At 41.2% G+C, this 21964-nt stretch overlaps 1 protein-coding gene across 3 annotated transcripts in view; it reads left to right on the forward strand.

Moving 5' to 3' along the window:
• The first annotated feature begins 4789 nt into the window (after positions 1–4789).
• The window catches only part of Ubqln1 (ubiquilin 1), a 40902-nt gene continuing 23727 nt past the window's right edge, over positions 4790–21964 (forward strand). Inside the window, exon 1 of one of the 3 annotated variants that reach the window (XM_042696219.1) lies at positions 4790–5332. In XM_042696219.1, coding sequence (XP_042552153.1) covers positions 5162–5332 — 171 coding nt within the window. In that variant the 5' untranslated portion in view covers positions 4790–5161. The remainder of the gene's footprint in view (positions 5333–21964) is intronic. The other 2 variants (XM_042696220.1, XM_042696218.1) reach the window with 2 other exon arrangements.

Consider the following 21964-nt stretch of genomic DNA (forward strand, 5'->3'; position numbering starts at 1 on the left):
CAAGGGTTGGATGGAACTTCAAGTGGCATCTAGTGAGTAGGAATACTGCCCACAACATCCTACAATGCAATTATCTGTCCCAAATATCAATAGTGTGAAAGTTTGGTATACATTGTGTAGTATAAATAGTGGTTTTAAAATAATGATTAAGTCAAGTGGCAGTGGCTCACATCTGTAATCCTAGCTACTCAGGATCTGAGGATCACGGTTCAAAGCCAGCCCAGGCAGGAAAGTCTTATTTCCAATTAACTACAGAAAACTGGAAGTGGCACTATGGCTCAACTGGTAGAGGGCTTTCCTTGAGCTGAAGAACTCAGTGACAGTGTCCAGGCCCAGAGTTCAAGCCCCATGACCAACAAAAAAAAAAAAAGAAAAAAAAAGATTAAATCTTAATCCTTGTTTTCAAGGACCAAATTAAATATCATATGTGATATTTAATGTGATAAGGGATTTAAATAAAGAAATAAATGCTGTCTAGGCATACAAATGATCTATAGAATATCTGACTTGAATAAAAGGCTAACAGGAGAAAAATGGCAAGAAAGTCACAGTTCAATTGAAGTCTTGAAAGATACGGCCAAAATGAGGGAAAAGAATTTCTACGTGCAAGCCAAGTGCTGATGGCTCATTCCTGTAATCCTAGCTATTCAGGAGGCTGAGATCTGAGGATCATGGTTCAAAGCCAGCCTGGGCAGGAAACTTATCTCCAATTAACCACTCAAAAACTGGAAGTGAAGCTGTGGCTCAAAGTGGTAGAGCATAATACTTGAGCACAAAGAGGTCAGGGACAGCACCCAGGCCCTGAGTTCAAGCCCTACAACCAACAAAAATATAAAAATAAAAAATTCTACTAAATATGAAGAAGCCTTGAGACAAGAGATATAGTACATGTTAAGAGTTCAGCTGATTTGTTTGGTTGGTGATATGATAGAAGACCAAAGTATTGTCGTCAAAGGGCACAGGACACCATACTATAAAGTTTATGTATTATTCAAAATTTTGGTGAGAGCATTGAAAAATTTCAAGGGTCATAACCAAAGCTTAGTTCTAGAAGAATAACATAGGACACCACTAGAAAACAGAAGATGAAGCCTTCAGACAGGGGCAGAGGAACTGTAATCAAGGTCAATACTAACAAGAGTATGAGCAAGACTTGTGGGGTTTCAAGAGAAAGAGTTTAATAGATGTTATGTTACAATTAATGAATTGTTAAGTAAACTGTGCAAATAATTATGGTAGATCAGAGAAAAATGATTATGCAGAATTGGGTACTTCAGAAATATTTGAGAGCAGTGACAGCAGTAATGGGTACAAGGTAGGAAGTATAATACCTTCAATATTTGAGAAGAGTGTAACACCAACTGGTTCTAGATATGGCTTTAAACCTGTTTGACCTCAACAAGGTCCATTTATAGAGTAATGGTAATGACCTTGAAAGACAGACTATGAGTTAATTATAGAAGGTTTTGGCTAGCCGGGCGCCGGTGGCTCACGCCTGTAATCCTAGCTACTCAGGAGGCTGAGATCTGAGGATTGCGGTTCAAAGCCAGCGGGGCAGGAAAGACTGTGAGACTCCTATCTCCAATAAACCACCAGAAAACCGGAAGTGGCACTGTAGCTCAAGTGGTAGAGCACTGGCCTGAGCTGAAGAGCTGAGGGACAGCACCCAGGCCCAGAGTTCAAGCCCCACGACTGACCAAAAAAAAAAAAAAAGAAGGTTTTGGTTTACGGGAAGATGCTTGGACTTTAATTTTCCAGACAGTAGGGAGCTTATGATAAATTTTGAGCAAGGAAATAGCATGAATACAGGATACTTCTACTATTACTTCTACTATTACTACTACTACTCCTAGTCTACCATATGACATATGTGCTACCTTGTATTGTAGTCTGTTAATTCCTAAACACAGGACTGAAGTTTATCTAAGGGTATTCAATAAATACTTGTTGACTGATTGAATCATTTTGTCAAGGAACCATTCTTCCATTATGTGAGTAATATCTATTTATCAATAAATTTGAAGTTTGAATAATGGATTTTCTTAAAACATGACCTATCCAGTTAGAGCTGGTTTACATTTTCCTGTGAAAAGACAAATGATAAAATTTCACGTTTTGTGGAACAGGTAACCTCAAGTTGGTAGCCTAAACTGACCATTTTCATGTATATCAAAGAAACTAGAAAATGCTATAAATTAATGCTTGTTTTCTGGAGACCTGGATATTAGGTATTTATATCATTTCCCACTTGCCCTCACTCCTGTGTCCCATATTCAACTATCATTTAAGTTACTTGAGAGTAACTTTTTATTATCTTCAGTATTGTCCAATGTCTGTAACTGGGTGAAATATGTCCTTCTAATTATTATCAGAGCAACCATTTAATAAAACCATTCAGAAAAATACACCACAAGTACACATCTAGACAAGGAGTTGGCAAACTTTCATTTGGTGGCCAAATCAGATCCCATGCCTGTTTTTGTTTTGTAAGTGAAGTTTTCAGTAAGCTCAGACAGACTTATCAATGATAAGTATTGCTTTGTGGTACAAGTGCACAACTGAGTGTTTTGGACAGAGATCTTATGGCCCACTGAGCCCACAATATTGATTACCTAGCTCTTAGAGAAAGTTTTCAAATCCCTAATCTGGACTATGCTTACCTCATCCTTCTAGTTCCTTACAGGTTAAAAATGTGTCTAAAGGGCTGGGAAGGTGGCTCAGTGGTAGAGCGCTTGCCTTGCATGCCTGAGGCCCTGGGTTCGATTCCTCAGCACCACATAAGCAAAAAGAAAAAAAAAGCTGGAAGTGGCGCTGTGGCTCAAGTGGTAGAGCACTAGCCTTGAGCTGAAGAGCTGAGGGACAGTGCCCAGGCCCAGAGTTCAGGCCCACGACCAGACCAAAAAAAAAAAAGTGTCTAAAATGTGCCATAATGGGTAATTATGCTGTAACTTCTTCCAGATAAACTATATTATTTGATAAGTTTCTCCTATATCAGAAAAATTTGGAAATTAATGTGGACACATAATTCAAACAATTCTATAGTGCAGGATTTTATTGTATGCCCACAAATATACCTACAGGATTCACCCGAGCACAGAGACATCAGATCTCTAAAAGAAAGGGAGTAGCCAAGAACTAGTGGCTCATGTGTGTAATCCTATTCAGGAAGCCGGGATCTGAGGATCTGTTTCAAAGGCAGCCAGGGCAGAAAATTACAGACTTTTATTTCCAGTTAGCCAGCAAAAAGATGAAAGTGGAGGTGTAGCTCCAGTAGTAGAGCACTAGCCTTGAGTTTGAAAAGGCCACCTGAGTTCAAGTCTCAGTACAGGTGAGAGAGGACAGAAAGAAGAGAAAGAATGAAGGGGGGGAGGGAGAGGGAGAGGAGAGAGAGAAATTGTGATATCAAAAAATTGTGAGTTAGCAGTAGGGGAAAGGTAATTGTAGGTAGAGGAAGCAGCCTAGGCAAAGCATGCAGGCTAGAAATCAGGCAACAGGGAACTAGTGAAGTTTACGAGATTTTATTTGAAAGAAAACTCCAAATGATTGTTTATTCGTGGTGACACTTTCCACTTTGAAAAGTAATGATTGCTTCACTTCTAGATATAACCTCTCTTTCAGCAGAGGGCTTGGGTTATTTCTTCATGTTAGTGAATGATGCTGGCAGGAATTTAGTGATATCAAGTAAGGTCTATATGCAGTTTCTACCTTACGAGAGCGCTTGACTCAGATTCCAAGGGGTTCTGGTTAAAAAAGTAGTGTTTATGCAACAGTAGTCAATCCTGGGACAGGATTAAATGGCTTAAGAGTAAAAATTTGGCATGTCTTTGCATATCTGGGTCACAGCAGGATGTCAGGGTTTATGTTTATGCGATACAGGTTAATATTATCATAGTAGGTTATATATCTTCGCAAGTCATCTTTAAAAACAAACGATGGTGTCTTTTCCAACATAGAATTCGCAAGTGAGATAATTAACTTTCAGTTTCTTATCTGTAGCTATCCATTGGTAACTATCCGCGTTGCCATCCCGTTACAAAGTGAATACCTCAGCTAGGCTACATTGGGTTGGCTGTATTCTCCCAGACACCCCTTTTCTGTCCCCCTACAATATGGGAGACAATGTGGAGACACCAGGGCAGGGTGGAGGTGTGGGGGAGGAAACGACAGGGAGCTCAAAAAAGGTTGCCAGCTCTTCTGACTAAACCGGTCTGACCCGAGGCGGGAGGGTCTGACCAGAGGCAAGCGATGACTCTGGCGAGATTGCCAGGGTGATCCTGGGCCTTCGCTCCCGCCCGCCTCCCCCGAAGGACCTTTCCCCTGCACCCCTAGGCTGTCCAGCTCGCGCGCCCAGGGCGGTGCGAACGAGCATGCCTTCCAAGCAGGCAAACACTCACCACCTTCAACGTGACAAGGAGCTACCTCACCGCTATTCTACCAGCACGCTGCCCTCCTCGGGGGCTTCCCGAGGGCCGCGAGGCCAAGCGTAGCCGGGGCGGCAGCGCACCCTAACGCCGCCAGGTGCGAGGGACTGGTGGGGGGGGGAGGCGAAGGGAGGAGCGCGCCTGGGCCGCAAGCGCGCAGGCGCATCCGCGAGCGCAGCGCCCAGTGGTCGAGTCCTTTTCTAGTAATTTCGCTGGCCATGACGTCATCACACCGCGCCGCCAGTGCCTCCCTGAAGCAAATTTTTTTTTTTGGGGGGGGGGGGAGAGGGGGAAGAAGGGAAGGAAACTCACTTATCTTGTTCCGCTTTGCTGTGTGCGAACCCGCACGTCAGGCAAAGGGGGTGAGAAACGAAAGGACACAAAGCGGGCTCGAAGCGACGCGGGGAAGGGGACCCGCGTCGCCGAGTCATCCCGCCCGACGCGTTACCCGGCGTGCCCTGCGCGGCGCCGGCGGCGTGGGGGAGGGGGTGGAGGAAGCCGCGGCGGTGCGGATGTCGCGACGGGGGATCTGCGCCTGAGCACCGGCGGCTGCGAGCGCCCGCGCCGGCCTGTGCCGGGAGCCCGCCCGAGGTCCACGGCCCCCTGGGCGGCTCTGCACCCGTTACCACTGAGGCCGTGTGTCCTGCACTCCCCGCCGCCCGGACCGGCCGGCTCCGGCGTCTTCTGGCTCCCGTTCGCTCACCCGCTCCCTCCCGCTCGCCTGAGTCACCGCCGCCGCCATGGCCGAGAGTGGAGAAAGCGGCGGCCCTCAGGGCTCCCCGGACAGCGCGGCCGAGGGTGCCGGCGCCCCCGCGGCCGCCGCCGTCGAGCCCAAGATCATGAAAGTCACGGTGAAGACCCCGAAGGAGAAGGAGGAGTTCGCCGTGCCCGAGAACAGTTCCGTCCAGCAGGTGAGGCCGCCTCGGCTCGGCTCGGGACAACGCCGGAGACGGTTTGGGAAGGGCCTGGGGAGGGTCGGTCCCGAGGCTGACCTCAGCCATTTTCCTTGCTGTCGCCCTGAATGAAGTCGCTCCTAAGTTGGCGGGGTTCACCCCTGTGGACGCCCGTCCGTGGCGGGGCCGCGCGGCCTGCCGAGCCGCGGTCGCCGCGGCCCGAGCCTTCGGTGTCCCCGGAACCCCCCCCCCCCCCCCCGGTCTCTTCCCTTCCAGCTCCTCACAAAGGAAAGGGCCCCACGGACTGGCTGCGGCCCCGGGCGGAGGCCGGGCGGAGGCCGGGCGGAGGCCAGGGTTCGCCTTAGCCAGGGCTGCGGGGCTGTTTGATGATGGGGGGAGGGGGGGGGAGATGGCGGTGGTGGGGTGCTCATTGTTTTACCTGCCTGCGGGTTAACGTGGGTTGGGGGTGAAATGCATTTGCACATTTAGTTCTGCATTCTGAATGCTGAAAGCTTGCTTTCCAACCTTTTATTAAAAAAAAAAAATTACCTGTGACGTAGAAATTATTTTCAGTCTATTATCCTAATAGTACTAGGCACAAGGGGAAAAGTGAATGACTTTGATTCATTGATGACTTGCTGTTTCGTTTTTACTATATTTGCCTTTTCTTAGATGCCAGTCCTTTGGGTGGATTTTTGCTTGATTTTTTTTTTTTTAAAAGAGGGATAAGCGACGTTAGTAGATGTTAGCAGTTTGCAGCCACATGAAAGAAAAGAAAGTTGATGTTAACCAAATATTACTGCTGAAAGCCTGTTTAGGATTTGCAGCACATTAGGAATCTTGATGGAATTGAACAACTTCGTATAGTTTGTTGTTGAGTATATATCCTGGAGTGTTTTCAGTAATTATCGACTTGATCTGTGACAATCTCAGTTTATATGTGGAAGCAGTTAACAATTACAGAAATGTAATTGTTTACGTTTTTCTGGAGTTTATTTAATTCCAAAGGCGGGGTGTTTCATGAAGTGGAATGGTGTGAGAAAAACCTTTCATCGTCAAATAAATTATTACTCTTGTCTCTCAATGTTTTTACAAAAGTTTTCCTGAAAATTTTTATTTTCCAGTATATGGAAGTTGAAAGAATTGAACAGTGAAAGATCATCTGTATGCCCATCTCCTGTGGTTAATATTTTTCTGCATCTGGTTCATCTTAATTCATATTTCTACATTTCAGGGTTGCAAATATCAGTGTGTTAACCTTAAAAGACATTTCAGTAATGTGCATGTAATTAGCTGAACTCAACTTCCTTTCTTTACTTATTTATTTAGTAAATTTGCCACCTAGTGAAACACATGTTTGCCATTCTAAGATTTAATAATTTTTGCACTTCTGTCACTCAAGCTCTTAATAAGGTGTAGAGTGATATAATTGACTATATAATTGTTCTCCTCTTGCCTTTTTCCATGTTGTTTCAGTCACTACCATTGTGATTTTTTTTTTTCCCACCAGAGCTTAGATTTGCCTGCTCTAGAACAGGTCACATAGTATGTATTGATTTTTGTATACTCTTCTTTGTTTTTTTAAATTGTGCGGGATTTTTATCCTTGTGTATGCCTATCTAACTCAGGGACTTGCATACTAGGCCTATGCTCTACCACTTGACTACAGCCCCAGTCCAATACTTGTTTTATTGCCATGTGGTTTTCCACATTCAGTCTTGAGGGTCACCTGTTTTCAGCTGTTTTTATTTCAGTTAGCAGTCTTGTACAGGTTCTTTTGGGAACATATGCTTTTTTTTCTACATTTTAACATTTTTTATTATTACTATCTTTAAGTAGTTGGACAAAGAAGTTCCCATTCTAGGGAACATAGGCTTTTATGTCCATAGTCATACTTACAAGTGGAATGATGGGGCTGGTTAGTGTTTATTTAGTTTTTTAGTGCTGTTTCATAAATTCCATCTATGTATAGGTGTTCCTATTACTCCATGTCCTTGCTAAGATTTCATATTATCAGTGTTTTTAATTTTAACTGTTTTGTGAAGTCACATTAAGTTTAGAAGCCCTTGATTCTTTCTAGGATTCCTAGTGTAGGCTTCCACCATCCTGGCTGCTTTCAGCATTTTACAAAAAAAGATGAACTACTTTTTTTAAAAAAGAAAAAATTGCTTATTAAGGTTTTTTGTTTGTTTGTTTTTGTTGTTTTTTTAGCTTACATTAGTCATACGGGGAGGAGAATTTTACTGCTAACATTTCCTCTTGTGGAGCTTCCGTGTAACTGGGGCTTTGGGGCTTGAACTCAGTGTGGGCTGTCAGCTTTTCCTCTCATGGCTGGTGTTCTGCCACTTGAGCCTTACTTCCAGCTTTTTTTCCCCCTGGTTAATTTATTTGCCTGGCCTCCTGAAGAGATAGTAGGTTTATTGGTGTCTAGCTCCATGTAGTGCCCCCCCCCCCCCCCCCCCCCCCCCCCCCGGTCTCTCCTACTGAGGTTTGAACTCAGAGCCTGGGTACTGTCCTTTGGTTTTTTATGTTGAAGAAGCAGGAGCTCTACCACTTGAGCTAGGTCCACTTCTGCCTTTTTTTCTGGTTAATTGAAGATATTTTCACAGACTTGCCTGCCTTGGCTGGTTTTGAACTGTGATGTTCAGGTATCAGACTCCTAAGTAGCTAAGATTACAGGCATGAGCAACCAGCACCAGGCTTTCATAGCTCCTTCTTTATTGCCAAATAACATGCCTTTGTATGGATTCTCCATCATTTGATGTATATTGGTTCTGTTTGTTTGATTGTTGCATACACCTGGCTCTCTACCACTTGAACCACACTACTTCCAGCTTTTTGATGATTAATTGGGCCAGGCACCTGTGGCTAACACCTGTAATCGTAGCTACTCAGGAGGCTGAGATCTGAGTGAGGATTGCAGTTCCAAGCCAGCCTGGGAGGGCAGGAAAGTCCTTGAGACTTACTTTCAGTTAACCACCAGAAAACTTGAAGTAGACCTGTGGCTCACAGTGGTAGAGTACTAGCCTTACGTAAAAAGAGCTCAGGAACAGCGACCTGGCCCTTAGTTCAAGCCCCACAACAACAAAAGTCTCTCTGATTATCTGCTTCGGCTAATTTTGAACTTTGATCATCAGTCTCCTGAGTCACTTGGGATTATGGCATGAACCATTGGTGCCTTGCTTATTTCTGCTTTTCAGCTATTACAAATATATACTTTTTTTTTTATATGTATATACTTATATATATATTTTGGTGGTGGTGGTGAGTCTAGCCTGGGCACTGTCCCTGACCTTTTTTGCTCAAGGCTAGTGCTCTACCACTTTGAGCAACAGTACCACTTCCCGTTTTCTAGTGGTTTGGAGATAAGAGAAATGGACTTTCCCTCCCAGGCTGGCTTCCAGAGATAAGAGAAATGGACTTTACTGTCATCCAGGTATAATCCTCAGATCTCAGCATCCTGAGTATTTAGGATTATAGGCAGTGTGAGGCAGTGGTGCCCAGCTCATTCATAAATTTTTGTGTGGACATAATGTCTTCATTTTGCTGAGTGTATACCTAGGAGTGGAATTGCTGGGTTACATGGTAGCTCTTTGTTTAACTTTTTGAAGAACTGCCAAACTACTTTCCAAAGTGACTATATACCATTTTACATTTATCTCCAGCATGCATGAGGATTCCAGTTACCACATTTTCACTAACAACTTTTTTTTGTTGTTGTTGTTGTCCTCTTAGTTGCATATGGTATTTTCTTTGCTTCTTATTGCTACTTGAGCAATGCTCTTATTGTAGTCTGGGGGTCTCTAATACCATTTTAACCATGAGATCAAACTACTTTGATAAGAATTTTCATGGGGCTGGGAAGGTGGCTCAGTGGTAGAGCGCTTGCCTTGCATGCCTGAGGCCTGGGTTCGATTCCTCAGCACCACATAAGCAAAAAGAAAAAAGCCGGAAGGGGTGCTATAGCTCAAGTGGTAGAGCGCTAGCCTTGAGCTGAAGAGCTGAGGGACAGCACTCAAGCCTAGAGTTCAGGCCCCTCGACCGGACCCCATAAAAAAAGAATTTTCATATAATCATATCTTTCCATCTAATTGAAAAATGAGCAGTGCACTTTGGCAGAGGTTTTTTTTTTTTTTTTTTTTAAATTGTGAAAATACCATACCAGAGGGGTTCAATTACATGGGCAAGGTAATGAGTACATTTCTTATCAAGCATTGTTGCCTCCTCCTTTGTTTCCTCTTCCAATCCCTTCCCATCGCGACCCCCCCCCACAAAGTTGTAAAATTTGTTTTTCAACATCTTGTACATCTCATTGTTGCAATGGTTGTCAGAGATTTGTAAAAGGTGCGATAACTGCAACATACATAACCTTTCATTTATATGAGACGATGAGTGATCTGCAGACATTTAGAACTGCTATTCTCATTACTGTTTTTTCAGAAGAATACTAAGAAATGGTGATTTTTTTCTAGGTAATATTTTTCAAATAATTTTTAAGTTTTAATTTCCACTGCAGTAAAGATCAGTGGGTAAAACTTGAGTTCTGAATTTGAAATGATGTCCTGAGACCAAAAATAGTTGTAGAGTATTTAATAGTGGAGTATTTAATTAGTAGGTACTTACAAGAGGACTAACTACTAAGTTGCCATTATTAGACTAGAAATTATAGTAACCTTCTGCCAATCTCCCTATTTACATATACGTCTCATTCTCCCTACTTATTCATTGAATAATACATGAAATTATTAATCAGATCATGTCACTGAATAAAAATAATGGCTTCTCTTTGATCTTAGCATCTGTTATTTGGTAGTGAGGCCCTATGCGGTAGCTCTGGCCTACATCTCCATTCTCTGCTGATTTCTTCTTGCTCTCATTTACTGCATTTTTATAGTTCCTTGCCTGTTAAATTTCATTGTTCTCCTGCCTCAGAACATTTGTACAGCTTGTTCTTACTACTTGGCTTGCCTCCCAATCTTTGTTAGGTCCCACTGATCCTTTAAATCACAGTGCAAAGGTCAATTTCCAAAGAAGTATTCTTCATTGTCCAGACTAGATGGGGATCTGCTGGTGCTTTCTCGTAGTTCTTTCTCCTTGTGTATGCGTGCGTGCATGCATGCGCGTGCTGGTGCTTGAACTCAGGGCCCTGGACTAGACTTTCTTGCTCATAGTTGTGTCCTATCACTTGATCCACACTTTCTAGTCAGACATTTTGCTGGTTAATTGAAGATGAAGTCTTTAGACTTTTCTGCCCAGGCTGGCTTTGAACCAAAGTCTTCCAGGTGTCAACCTCTTCAGTACAAGGATTATTTATATTTTGGGTTTAGTATAATTTATCACAGTTTAAAAATGTATATTTATGTGATTAATTCTCCTCTGCTAGAGAGGGACTGAGTTACATAGTGTTTCTATAACCTAGCACATAGTATGGGATTAGTAAATGCTTGCTTACAGATTAATCTAGCACAGTATACACAATAATACATATTTAATAACTGCTAGTTGCTAAACCTGATCAAGTTCAGTATGTATATAATCTCATAGATTCAGTCCTCTGGAAGCTTTATTGTAAGTTGTTCTCCCTTAGCTCACCATTCTTTTAGGACAGTGCTTGAATGCCTTAAGATGTTGATTCGGTTTGCTTCTCTCTCTGCCTAGACATTATTCATCTAGAAGAACCTTTTTTTAGCTTCTTTATAGAACTCAGAAGATACTTTATGTACTTTCAGTTTTTGTCAAAGAAAGCTAATGTCTAATGTGGCTTAGATGTATTGTCAGTGATAGATTGGTAAATGTTTATCAACCAGTTCTTCAGGAAAAACAGCACTGATGTGTAGTGTTTGAGAATGATTCCCATGATGTAAGAATTCTTACCACTGTAGATTTCAAGCTACCATTAATTAGACCAGACCCAAAAAATTAATCAAAAAAATTAAATAACCATTATTTACAATAGGTACCATAGGGCAGGGGTCAACAAACTGGTTGATTTGTTTGTTTTACCACCACCATTATCCCTACTATATGTGGTTTCTTTTCAAACAGACCACCTGGCCTACAGAGCCAAACATATTTATTATGTAACATTTTGCAGAAAGTTTGCAAAAGTTTTAGGGGCTGTGCTTCTACATCTTGTTATCAAAGCCCTTCTCATGCAGGGTACTGGTGGCTCTCAGGTATAGTCCTAATTACTCAGGAGGCTGAGATCTTCAGATTGCAGTTCTGAGCCAGACTAGGACGGAAAGTCAAAAGGCTGGAAGTAGTACTGTGGCTCAAGTGGTAGAGCAACAACCTTGAGTGAAAAACTGAGGGATGGGCTGGGAATGTGGCTTAGAGGTAGAGCGCTTGCCTAGCATGCATGAAGCCCTAGGTTCAGTTCCTCAGTACCACATAAACAGAAAAGGCCAGAAGTGGTTCTGTGGCTCAAGTGGTAGAGTTCATCCTTGAACAGAGACAGTGCTCAGGCCCTGAGTTCAAGCCCCAGGACTGGCAAAAAAAGGAAAAGAAAAGAAAAGCTTAAGGGATAAGGACGCAGGCTCTGTGTTGAAGCCCCAGTACTGACTTACCATCTTATTGGGAATGTTTACATTATATGTAAATAATTAGTCTAGTAAAAATGTGAGTCACACTCAATTTTTTAGTAAACACTTAATTCACTGAAGTTTTGGGTTTTTTGTGTTAAAATACATGAAACATGGATTAACCATCTTTTTTTTTTTTTTTTTTTTGAGCCAGTATGTGGTCTAGGTTGGGCTTGAACTTGATTCTGCTGCCTCAGCCTACTCAGTGCTGGGATTACAGGCATGCCCCGGCTATTTTTACTTTTTATTGCATGGGTCTTGCTGTGCATCTGTCTTACTACTTTCCCTCTCCAGAATTCTTTATATCTCAGGGCTGAAATCTGACCTAATAAATCCTCTTCATCCATTTTTCTGTCTCCATGAATTTGACTACTTTATGAATTATACAAATTATACAATACTTGATCATTTGTGATTGGCTTGTTATACTTACACTTACCTATTAATTGTACCCATTCATTTGTGGTTACTTGTGTAGCTTTTGCCTTTTAACTTGTAAATGTTTTTATTTTTAGGGAGGTGCTGGAGTTTGAATTCATGGTCTAGTACTTTACCACATGAGCCATACCTCTAGGTTAGCCTTTTACTGATTAGTTTGGAGACAGAATCTCACAGATTTTTTTTTTTCTGCCCAGAGTACCTTCAAATGAAAAATTTCCAGATTTCAGCCTTCTGGGTAGCTAAGATTACAAGTGTAGGCCACTGGTGCCCAACCTAGCTTGTGATTGTAATGTGTTTTACTTAACCAAGTATAGTGAAAGATGTTATACCCAATATGTAATTGATATAAAGTTTTTTTTAATATTTCGTTTTTTTTTTTGTTTTTTTTTTGGGGGGGTCCGGTCATGGGGCCTGAACTCTGGGCCTGGGCGCTGTCCCTCAGCTCTTCAGTTCAAGGCTAGCGCTCTACCACTTGAGCCACAGTGCCACTTCCGGCTTTTTTCTTTTTGCTTATGTGGTGCTGAGGAATCGAACCCAGGGCCTTGAGCATGCAAGGCAAGCGCTCTACCACTGAGCCACCTTCCCAGCCCCTAATATTTAGTTTTTTGTGTGTGGGGGCAATACTGGTGGTTCGAACCTGGGGTCTCCTCTCATGCTTGCTAGGCAGGTATGCCAGGTATGCAGCTACTACTTTGAGCTGTGTCAGCCTTTTCTATGCTTTTGTTATTTTTCAGATGAGATTTTGCATTTTTGCTTGGGGCAAGCCTCAGGTGGTTTCCTCCTGCCTTTCATATAACTGGAATCACAGACACTCTTGACCCATGTTCCCAGCTTAGTGACTGAGATGAGGTCTCATTAACTCTTAGTCAGGGCTAGAATAGAATTCTATCCTTTGAATCCTGCCTATCTAGTAGCTGGGATTACAAACATAAACCTCACAGCTGGCCATATTTTACATTTTTATGCCAAGTCTTTAAAATCTCTTATGTATTTTATATTGAGATTACATGGACTAGCGATGTTTCACATGGTCCAGTAGCCATGTCTAGATATAACTACCAAATTAGCATAGCTAATAAAGCTTTTGAAGTGTGAATCCCCACTCCTCTTCACTGTATTTTAGTGATTTGTGGTGGTCTCTCCTAAATCACTAGCTCTTTCCTCCCCAGTCTGGGCCTTTGTAAATGATGCTAAAGATGATTACATGTGTATGATTAATGTGTATTTTATCAGGGCATAATCCCTCCCTCCTTCCTTTCTTTGGGATTCAGCCAATGCCTTTTACCACTTGAGCCACACACCCAATTCTTTTGCTTTTATTTTAATTTTGAAATATTGTCTAATTGTGCTCAGGCTAGCGTTGAACTTAAAATCATGTCTCCTTCCAAGCAGCTGGGAACTAGAGGTATGTATTGTATCACCACAACTGACTGTGTTTTCTCTTTTAGATTTCACAACATCTTTGTGTTGACTATAAACTTGTTTTTTTCTTTTTTATTATTATTCTTAAGTACTTGTCCAAAAAGGTTACCATTCCATAAGTTAGTTATGATTATAGTGCTTCTTGATTAATGCCACTGCTTCCATTATTCCCCATCATTTTCTCCCTAACATCCTCTTTAAAATGAAGACACAGGTGGAATACTCCTTATCTGGAATGCTTGAGACAAGATGCATTTCAGGTTTTTGCATTTTTTTCAGATTATTGAGATGTTGGCATAGTTTATTTTACCAGTTGAGCATCACTAATCTGAAATCCTCCAAAATTCATTTGCACGGGCTGGTTTGCTGGATAAGTAGCTGATATACATGTCTAGACTTGGGTATAGACTTTTAACTTTTTAAAACCTTTAAAGTTATCTCCAGTTTTCTTTTTTTTTTTTTTGTCGGTCATGGGGCCTGAACTCTGGGCCTGGGCGCTGTCCCTCAGCTCTTCAGCTCAAGGCGAGCGCTCTACCACTTGAGCTACAGCGCCCCTTCCGGTTTTCTGGTGGTTTATTGGAGATAGGAGTCTCACAGTCTCTCCTGCCCGGGCTGGCTTTGAACCGCGATCCTCAGATCTCAGCCTCCTGAGTAGCTAGGATTACAGGCGTGAGCCACCAGCGCCCAGCTTCTCCAGTTTTCTTAAAGGATAGAGCTTTTATGTTTAAAGAGAATGTGGCAACTGTAATCCTTAGGTTTTATCTGTATACTTATATATTATAATTCGTTTTATTCCTAGTAAATAAGTGAATTACTATCCACACTTATCTTTAGTTTACTCGTTAGTTTTTATTTGTACTGTCTTGACAGTTTTTCCATTTCACTAGTGCCTTTGGGGTATTTTTGGTGGTGGTAATAGATTTTGAACTCAGACCTCTTGCTTACTAAGAAGTCTTTGCCCTTTGAGCCATACCCTCAGGCTTTTTTGCTTATTTATTCATGGAATCTCTGTCTCTGTTTTACCAGTACCCTCTTTCACCAATACCAGTGTTTGAATTCAGCTCTCATGTTTGCTCAGCTAGTGTTTTACCACTTAAGCCATGCTCTGACTTACCTTTAGTTACTTTTCAGGTAGGATCTTTTCTTGTTTGGGCTGACCTGTACTACAGTTCTCCTGTATATCTGTGTGATGACACATGTACCACCATATCCAGTGTTTTTTCTTGAAATGGGGTTCTTATTCTTCAACTACAATCCTTCAAGTTTCTACCTCCCAAATAGCTAGTGTTTATATGCTTGAGCCACCATGCCTCACCATTTCACTAGTACTCCTGTGTGTATTAGATTGAAATAAAATTTGCAGTCTTGGGGAATATGAATGTTGTGGTTGGGAAAAGTTGACAGTAGACATGGAACTGTGTTTGTGTGCACGCGCGCGCACACACACACACACAATCAACCAATGAAGCTTAGATGAGTACAGTTCCATGTCTATCCTTAAAGGATATGCCCACACATAGATGGGAGAGGATCCTTAAGGAGTATGTCTATGTAGATGGGAAACATGTAGTTTGTTGAAAATTGAAGTGATAAATGACAAAGCTTTCTAATGAATGGCTTATTTAATATGATGTTTCTAAAGTGACATATGCATGTTTTTTAAGTAATATTAACAATATTGAGTGAAAATGAATTCAGATATTCTTGAAGAATTCTAATATAACATATTTGTGTTTTTTTGTTTTGTTTTTTTGGTCCGGTCGTGGGGCCTGAACTCTGGGTCTGGGCACTGTCCCTCAGCTCTTCAGCTCAAGGCTAGCGCTCTACCACTTCAGCCACAGCGCCACTTCCGGCTTTTTTCTTTTTGCTTATGTGGTGCTGAGGAATGGAACCCAGGGCCTCAGGCATGCAAGGCAAGCGCTCTTACACTGAGCCACCTTCCCAGCCCCTAATATAACATATTTGAATATATTACTTAGATTTATATTTAGAAGAAGCATTCTTTTATTTTTATTTTTTTTTTGGGTCCGGTCGTGGGGCCTGAACTCTGGGCCTGGGTGCTGTCCCTCAGCTCTTCAGCTCAAGGCTAGCGCAATACCACTTGAGCCACAGCGCCACTTCCGGCTTTTTTCTTTTTGCTTATGTGGTGCTGAGGAATCGAACCCAGGGCCTCATGGATGCAAGGCAAGCTCTCTACCACTGAGCCACCTTCCCGGCCCCTAGAAGAAGCATTCTTAGTATTTGTTGATACTTTTGATTATAAAACTCTGTGTGCATGTCCGCATGCTTCTGTGTTTGTATGTGTTTGTATGTGTGTGTGTGTGTGTGTGTGTGTTATGTCACTTCACTATGAATCCAAGGCTCGTATGGAATTTATTGTTCTCCTGCTTCAGTTTCTTTTTCTTTTTTAATGGAGAAGCTACATTTTATTTTTATTTTTGTCGGTCATGGGGCTTGAACTCTTGGCCTGGGCGCTGTCCCTCAGCTCTTCAGCTCAAGGCTGGCGCTCTACCACTTGAGCCGTAGTGCCACTTTCCGACTTTTTCTGCTTATGTGGTGCTGAGGAATCGGACCTAGGGCCTCATGCATGCAAGGCAAGCACTCTACCACTGAGCCACCTTCCCAGCCCTGCTTCTGTTTCTTGAGTGCTGGAATTATAGGCCTATACCCACCATGGCATGTGTGCTCCTGTTTCTCTCTCTCTCCCTCTCTCCTTCTCTCTCCCCCCTCCCCATAGATATTTTGTAGGGAGGGATATAATCCAGGTATTGGAAGATTAGTTTGGATTGTGGAATATTTTGTTCCTTTAAAAGAAACAGCAGATGCAGGAACAAAATGTTTCTTTTAAAGTCAAATGAACATTATGTTTGTTTGTATGTGTGTGCAGAGGATTGAATCCAGAATCTTCCATGTTAAGCATGAGCTATATTCTCAGTTTCAGTTCTTTTAAAAGTATTTATAATTCAGTCTTTACACAATTAAGTTAGCCATATTTGAATCTCTATCTGAATGTAAGTACTGCACCCAGGTAGTTTACACACATCTCTTTAATTCTGCCATCAGCCCTGCAAAATAAGTACTATCTCCATTTTACTGATGAAGAAACCAAGGCTCAGAGACAAGTAGCATCCCCAGTTTACACAGCTATAAAGTGGCAAAACCATTATTTGAATTAAGGTATGCATGTCTCAAAAACATTCTCTCCTGGTATGGTGATACTTTGTATTTCATGTCTTACTTCCATGCTTGTCTCATTTTCTTCCCTATGACAATCAGAACTAAGGAAAAATAAACAAATTGGACCCTGAAAAGGTGAAATTGGCATTATAAAAATTGATATACCAAATCTTCTGTATTGTCACTTCCGGACAGCATTTTAGATTCTTTTCACATTGTTTTTATATGGTTTCTTTAGTTATTTATTTGCCTGTTCCTCAGATTAAAAATAACAAAATTGTGGAGAAGAGAAAGTGTGCTGACAAGAGCTTGCACTATTTTTTTTAAAAGCAGATACAGGACACATTAAGTAAAGTTATCCCTGTATTACAGATTTGATATTTACCTCAAGAACTCAACATTATCAAAACATTAAATTGAATGAAAAACAATGTTGGTGCTCACACAGAGATAAACCTGAATTAGTTGGAGAATCTACTGATGTAAAACACCAGACTTTTGAATGATGGATAAAATGTTTTGTCCATAGTGGATTGGTTTTCATATCATTAAATTGTTCAGGGTTCATAGTTTTGATTTCTGTAGTTGCTTAGACATAGCCTAATAATTCTCACTTTTCAGGTCCTTGTCCTATTGATTATTATTGTAGGTTTCAGAGCAGCATTGAGTGAGAAATGCACATTTGTAGGAAATAATGGGACTTAGAGGCCTTTTTTTTTTCCCAGTCATGGCACCTGAACTGAGGAGCTGGGCGCTGTCTCTGAGCGTTTTTGCTCAAAGCTAGTGATCTATCACTTTTAGCCACAGCTCTACTTCTACTTTTTAGGTAGTTAATTGAAGGTAAGAGTCTCACAGCCTTTACTGCCTGGGCTGACTTGGAACCGTGATCCTCATATCTCAGCCTCCTGAGTAGCTAAGATTACAGACGTGAGCCACCAGTCCCCGGCTTTTAGAGGCCTTTAAAAAAAAACCCTATCTTTTTTATTTTGAGTTACTGGTAGTCATGTGAACTTATTAACAAAAGTAAATATATCCTAGTTCTCTAATGGAAATGGAAAGTCCTTTTTTTGTGGATCTGATTATCCCCCAGATAGATGAACATGGTTTGGATAGTTTGTTTCAGTAAGTTTTATACTTTTATTTCTATAAGGGATATATCAGTTGTGCTTCCTCCGTCAGAAGTAGTGTTGAGATTTTCACACAGTGCTGATTTTTCAGTGTTAATGCTCTCCCCTCCCCTCTCCTCCCCTCCCCTCCCCCCTCCCCCCCTTCCCTTCTCTTCCCTTCCCTTCCCTTCCCTTCCCTTCTCTTGTGGGGCTTAAACTTTGGGCCTGGGCGCTGTCCCTGAGCTCCTTTTGCTCAAGGCTAGCACTCTACCACTTGAACTGCCATGCCACTTCCAGATTTTTCTGAGTAGTTTATTAGAGATAAGAGTCTCAGACTTCCCTGCCTGGGCTGGCTTTGAACCATGATCCTCAGATCAGGATTATACAGACATGAGCCACCAGTATCCGGCTTGTGTTTATTTTTTAATATGGATAATTTCAAATATAGAAAGTAGCATGCATGGCATATTTACCCTCAGAGGTATACCCCAGAAAACCAAAACAACAGCAACAACAACAAAAATAAAAAAGTAAAGTTAATAGCTGGGCGCTGGTGGCTCACGCCTGTAATCCTAGCTACTCAGGAGGCTGAGATCTGAGGATGGAGGTTCAAAGCCCAGCCTGATCAGGAAAGTCTGTGAAACTCTTATCTCCAATAAACCACCAGAAAACCTGAAGTGGCTATGTAGCTCAAGTGGTAGAGTGCTAGCCTTGAGCTGAAGAGCTGAGGGACAGCATTCAAGCCCTACGACCCACAAAAAAAAAAAAAAAGTAGAGTTAATAATAATGTTAATCCACCATGTATCCTTTATTCAGCTTTGACAATTTTGCAGGGAGTCTTGATTAGCATTACTTTCCCTAAAGGATTCTCCCCTGTTATTTTGTAGCATCTCATGTATCTTATTAGTTTATCACTTAAATTTGAGCATATAGCTTCAAAAGATAAAAATTCTCTTTAAAACTGTTGTCAGTATATTATCTTGCCTTACCACTTAATGTTTTAATTTTATCACTTACCTTGGATAAAATTGCTCACGGTCTCAAATATTTTTAGCATAAATTTATAAGGTTTTAATTCCTTAGACAGTTTTAGGTTAGCAGGAAAGTTGAAAAGAAAGTACATAATTATCTCATTTCTCTTGCACTCCCTGCCCCCTGTGATTCATTCTCTGATTATTTTTTTAAACTGATGAACTTGCATTGACATATCACTGTCCAAAGTCCATACTTATAAGGTTTAATCTTAGTGTTCTGTGGTTTTGACAAATATATGACGGCATGTGTTCTGTCTATTCATTCTTTCATCCTCTAACCCCCCCTCCCCCCCAGCAACTACTGATTCTTTTACTGTTTCCATAGTTTTACACTTTACAGAATGTTGCGTAGTTAGGTCACACTGAAGATAGCCTTTTAAGATTGCCTGCCTTTTTACTTAGTCATACATATTTAAGTTCCTCCATATCTTTTCATGGCTTGATAGCTCATTTCTTTTCCATGCTGAATAATCTGTTATGTGGAAATGCTACAGTGTATTCATTCACCCACTGACCATCTTTTCTGCCTCCACATTTTGGCAGTTATTTATGAAGTTCTCTAGATACATGTGCAAATTGTAATGTAGATAGTTTTCAGTTCATCTCAATGATCTAAAATACTAAGCAGTGATTACCAGGTCTGTCTTCTGAATTGACAGTACCAGTTTGCATTTCCATCACCAATGGTGTGGGAATTCTTGGTGCTCCACATTGTTGCTAGCATTTAGTAGTTAATATTCTGGATTTTGGTTATTATGATAGGTGCACGTTGTTAATTTAGTTTACATTTTTCTGGTGACATGATGTGGAACATATATGCTTATTTGTTGTCTGTGTGTTATTGGTGAGATGCCTATGGAGATCTTTGGTTCATTTTAAAATTGGGTTTTTTTTGTTGTTGTTTTTTATCGGTTGTAGGGCTTGAACGCTGGGCTTGGGCGCTGTCCTTGAGCTCTTCAGCTCAAGGCCAGCACTCTACTGCTTGAGCCACAGCATCACTTCCGGTTTTCTAGTGGTTTATTGGAGATAAGAGTCTCATGGACTTTCCTGCCTGGGCTGGCTTTGAACTGAGATCCTCAGATCTCAGACTCCTGAGTAGCTAGGATTACAGGCGTGAGCCACCGGTGCCCGGCTGGTTTGCTTTTTAATTGTTTTACAACTGTTTTTGTATGTTTTGGACAATAGTCCTTTACCAAATATGTCTTTGGCAAGTGTTTTCCTCTAGTATGCTGTTTATCTTACCTTTTTTTTTTTTTTTTTGTCAGTTGTGGGCCTTGAACTCTGGGCCTGAGTGCTGTCCCTTGGGTCTTCAGCTCTTCAGCTCTTCCCTTGGCTCTACCACTTGAGCTACAGCCCCACTTCTGGTTTTCTGGTGGTTTATTGGAGATAAGAGTTTCATGGACTTTCCTGCCCAGGCTGGCTTTGAACCGCGATCCTCAGATCTCAGCCTCCTGAGTAGCTAAATTACAGGTGTGAGCACCTCTGGCGCCTGGCTTCTTCTCACTTCTTGAAAGATGTATTTTAAAAGTTATTTGCAAATAAAAATAACTAATTATGAGGAATTAATAAAAATATTTTTTTTTTCTCAGTAAGGGTACCTTTTCTTTTCTGATCTCATTATATTGGCTAGGCCTTGTAGTGTGATGTTAAATACAAGTGGTAAGGTTGGACATCTTGCTTTTGTTCCTGAACTTTAGAGGGGAATCCACCCATTTGTTTACCATTAAATATGTTAAATGCAAAAACAAATTGTTTATAGATGGATTTTTATCCATTCAAGCCATTACCCACCAACTCTGGGGATTAAACCCTGGGGCTTGTGCATGCTAGGCAAGTACTCTAACACTGCTCCTTTTATTCTGATTTGTTTAGAATTCTATTATGAATGGATGTTGTCAAATGTCCTTTCATAGCTGTGTGATTATTTGTTGTGTCTTGTCTGTATATTGTGAATTACAGTGGTTTTCCTCCCCAAAATGTTGGCTTAGCCTCACATTTCTGTGCTAAGTTCCACTTGGTCAGTAAGACATTTCTTGTTGCTATAAAATTAGGTTGGATTTGGTAATACTCTGTGCAGGATTTATTCATCTATGTTCAGGAGGGATATTGGTCTGCAGTCTTCTAGCATTATCTTTGCTGGTATTTGTATGAGTGGTAATATTGGCCTCATGAAACAAATGGAATATTCCCTTTTTTAGCCTGATAAAAGGATTGAATGTGGTTTTGGGAGTTTATGTCTTTCAAGGAATTGTCCAAGTTGTTGATTTCATTTTTTTAGACTGGGACTTATAGGTAGCCCAAGCTGGCCTAGAACTCTCAAGTGTTTTCCCTCAGAGAGCTTGGATTATAGTTATCAGCCACTGTTTGGCCATTGAAGTGTTATCTTTTTGTGTACTGCTATTTTTTATTTTCTGGCTTTACTGGGGTTTGGAATAAGTGCCTTACATGTGTTATGTATTCTACACTAGAACCATGATCCCAGCTCTGCTTTTTATTCTTCACTTGGGCTTTTTTTTTCCCAATTTTTAAATGTGTGGAAACTTATGTTGTCAGTATGTGGTCTTTTTCCTTAAATACACTCCTTTAGTATTATATATCTTAATAGTCATTGATTTAGCTGTGTATCACAACTTCTTATTTCATCTTCATTTTTGCCTAGTTGAAAATATTTTCTAATTAGCTTGTAAGACTTGTTGACCCATGAACTATTTAGAAGTGTTTTGTTTAATTAGGGAACTTGGCAGATACTTTTCTGTTGCTGATTTCTAATGTGATTTAGTATCAGAAAATAAATGATTCCATTATTTTAGGTTTCCAAGTTGTATACTGTGACTGAGAATATGATCTGTCTTGAGTATTCCTTGTGTACTTAAGAATTTTTTTTGTGTG

The sequence above is a fragment of the Dipodomys spectabilis genome, unplaced genomic scaffold, assembly GCF_019054845.1.
Source record: "Dipodomys spectabilis isolate Male_0828 unplaced genomic scaffold, ASM1905484v1 ptg000204l, whole genome shotgun sequence".
NCBI classification, from domain to species: domain Eukaryota; kingdom Metazoa; phylum Chordata; class Mammalia; order Rodentia; family Heteromyidae; genus Dipodomys; species Dipodomys spectabilis.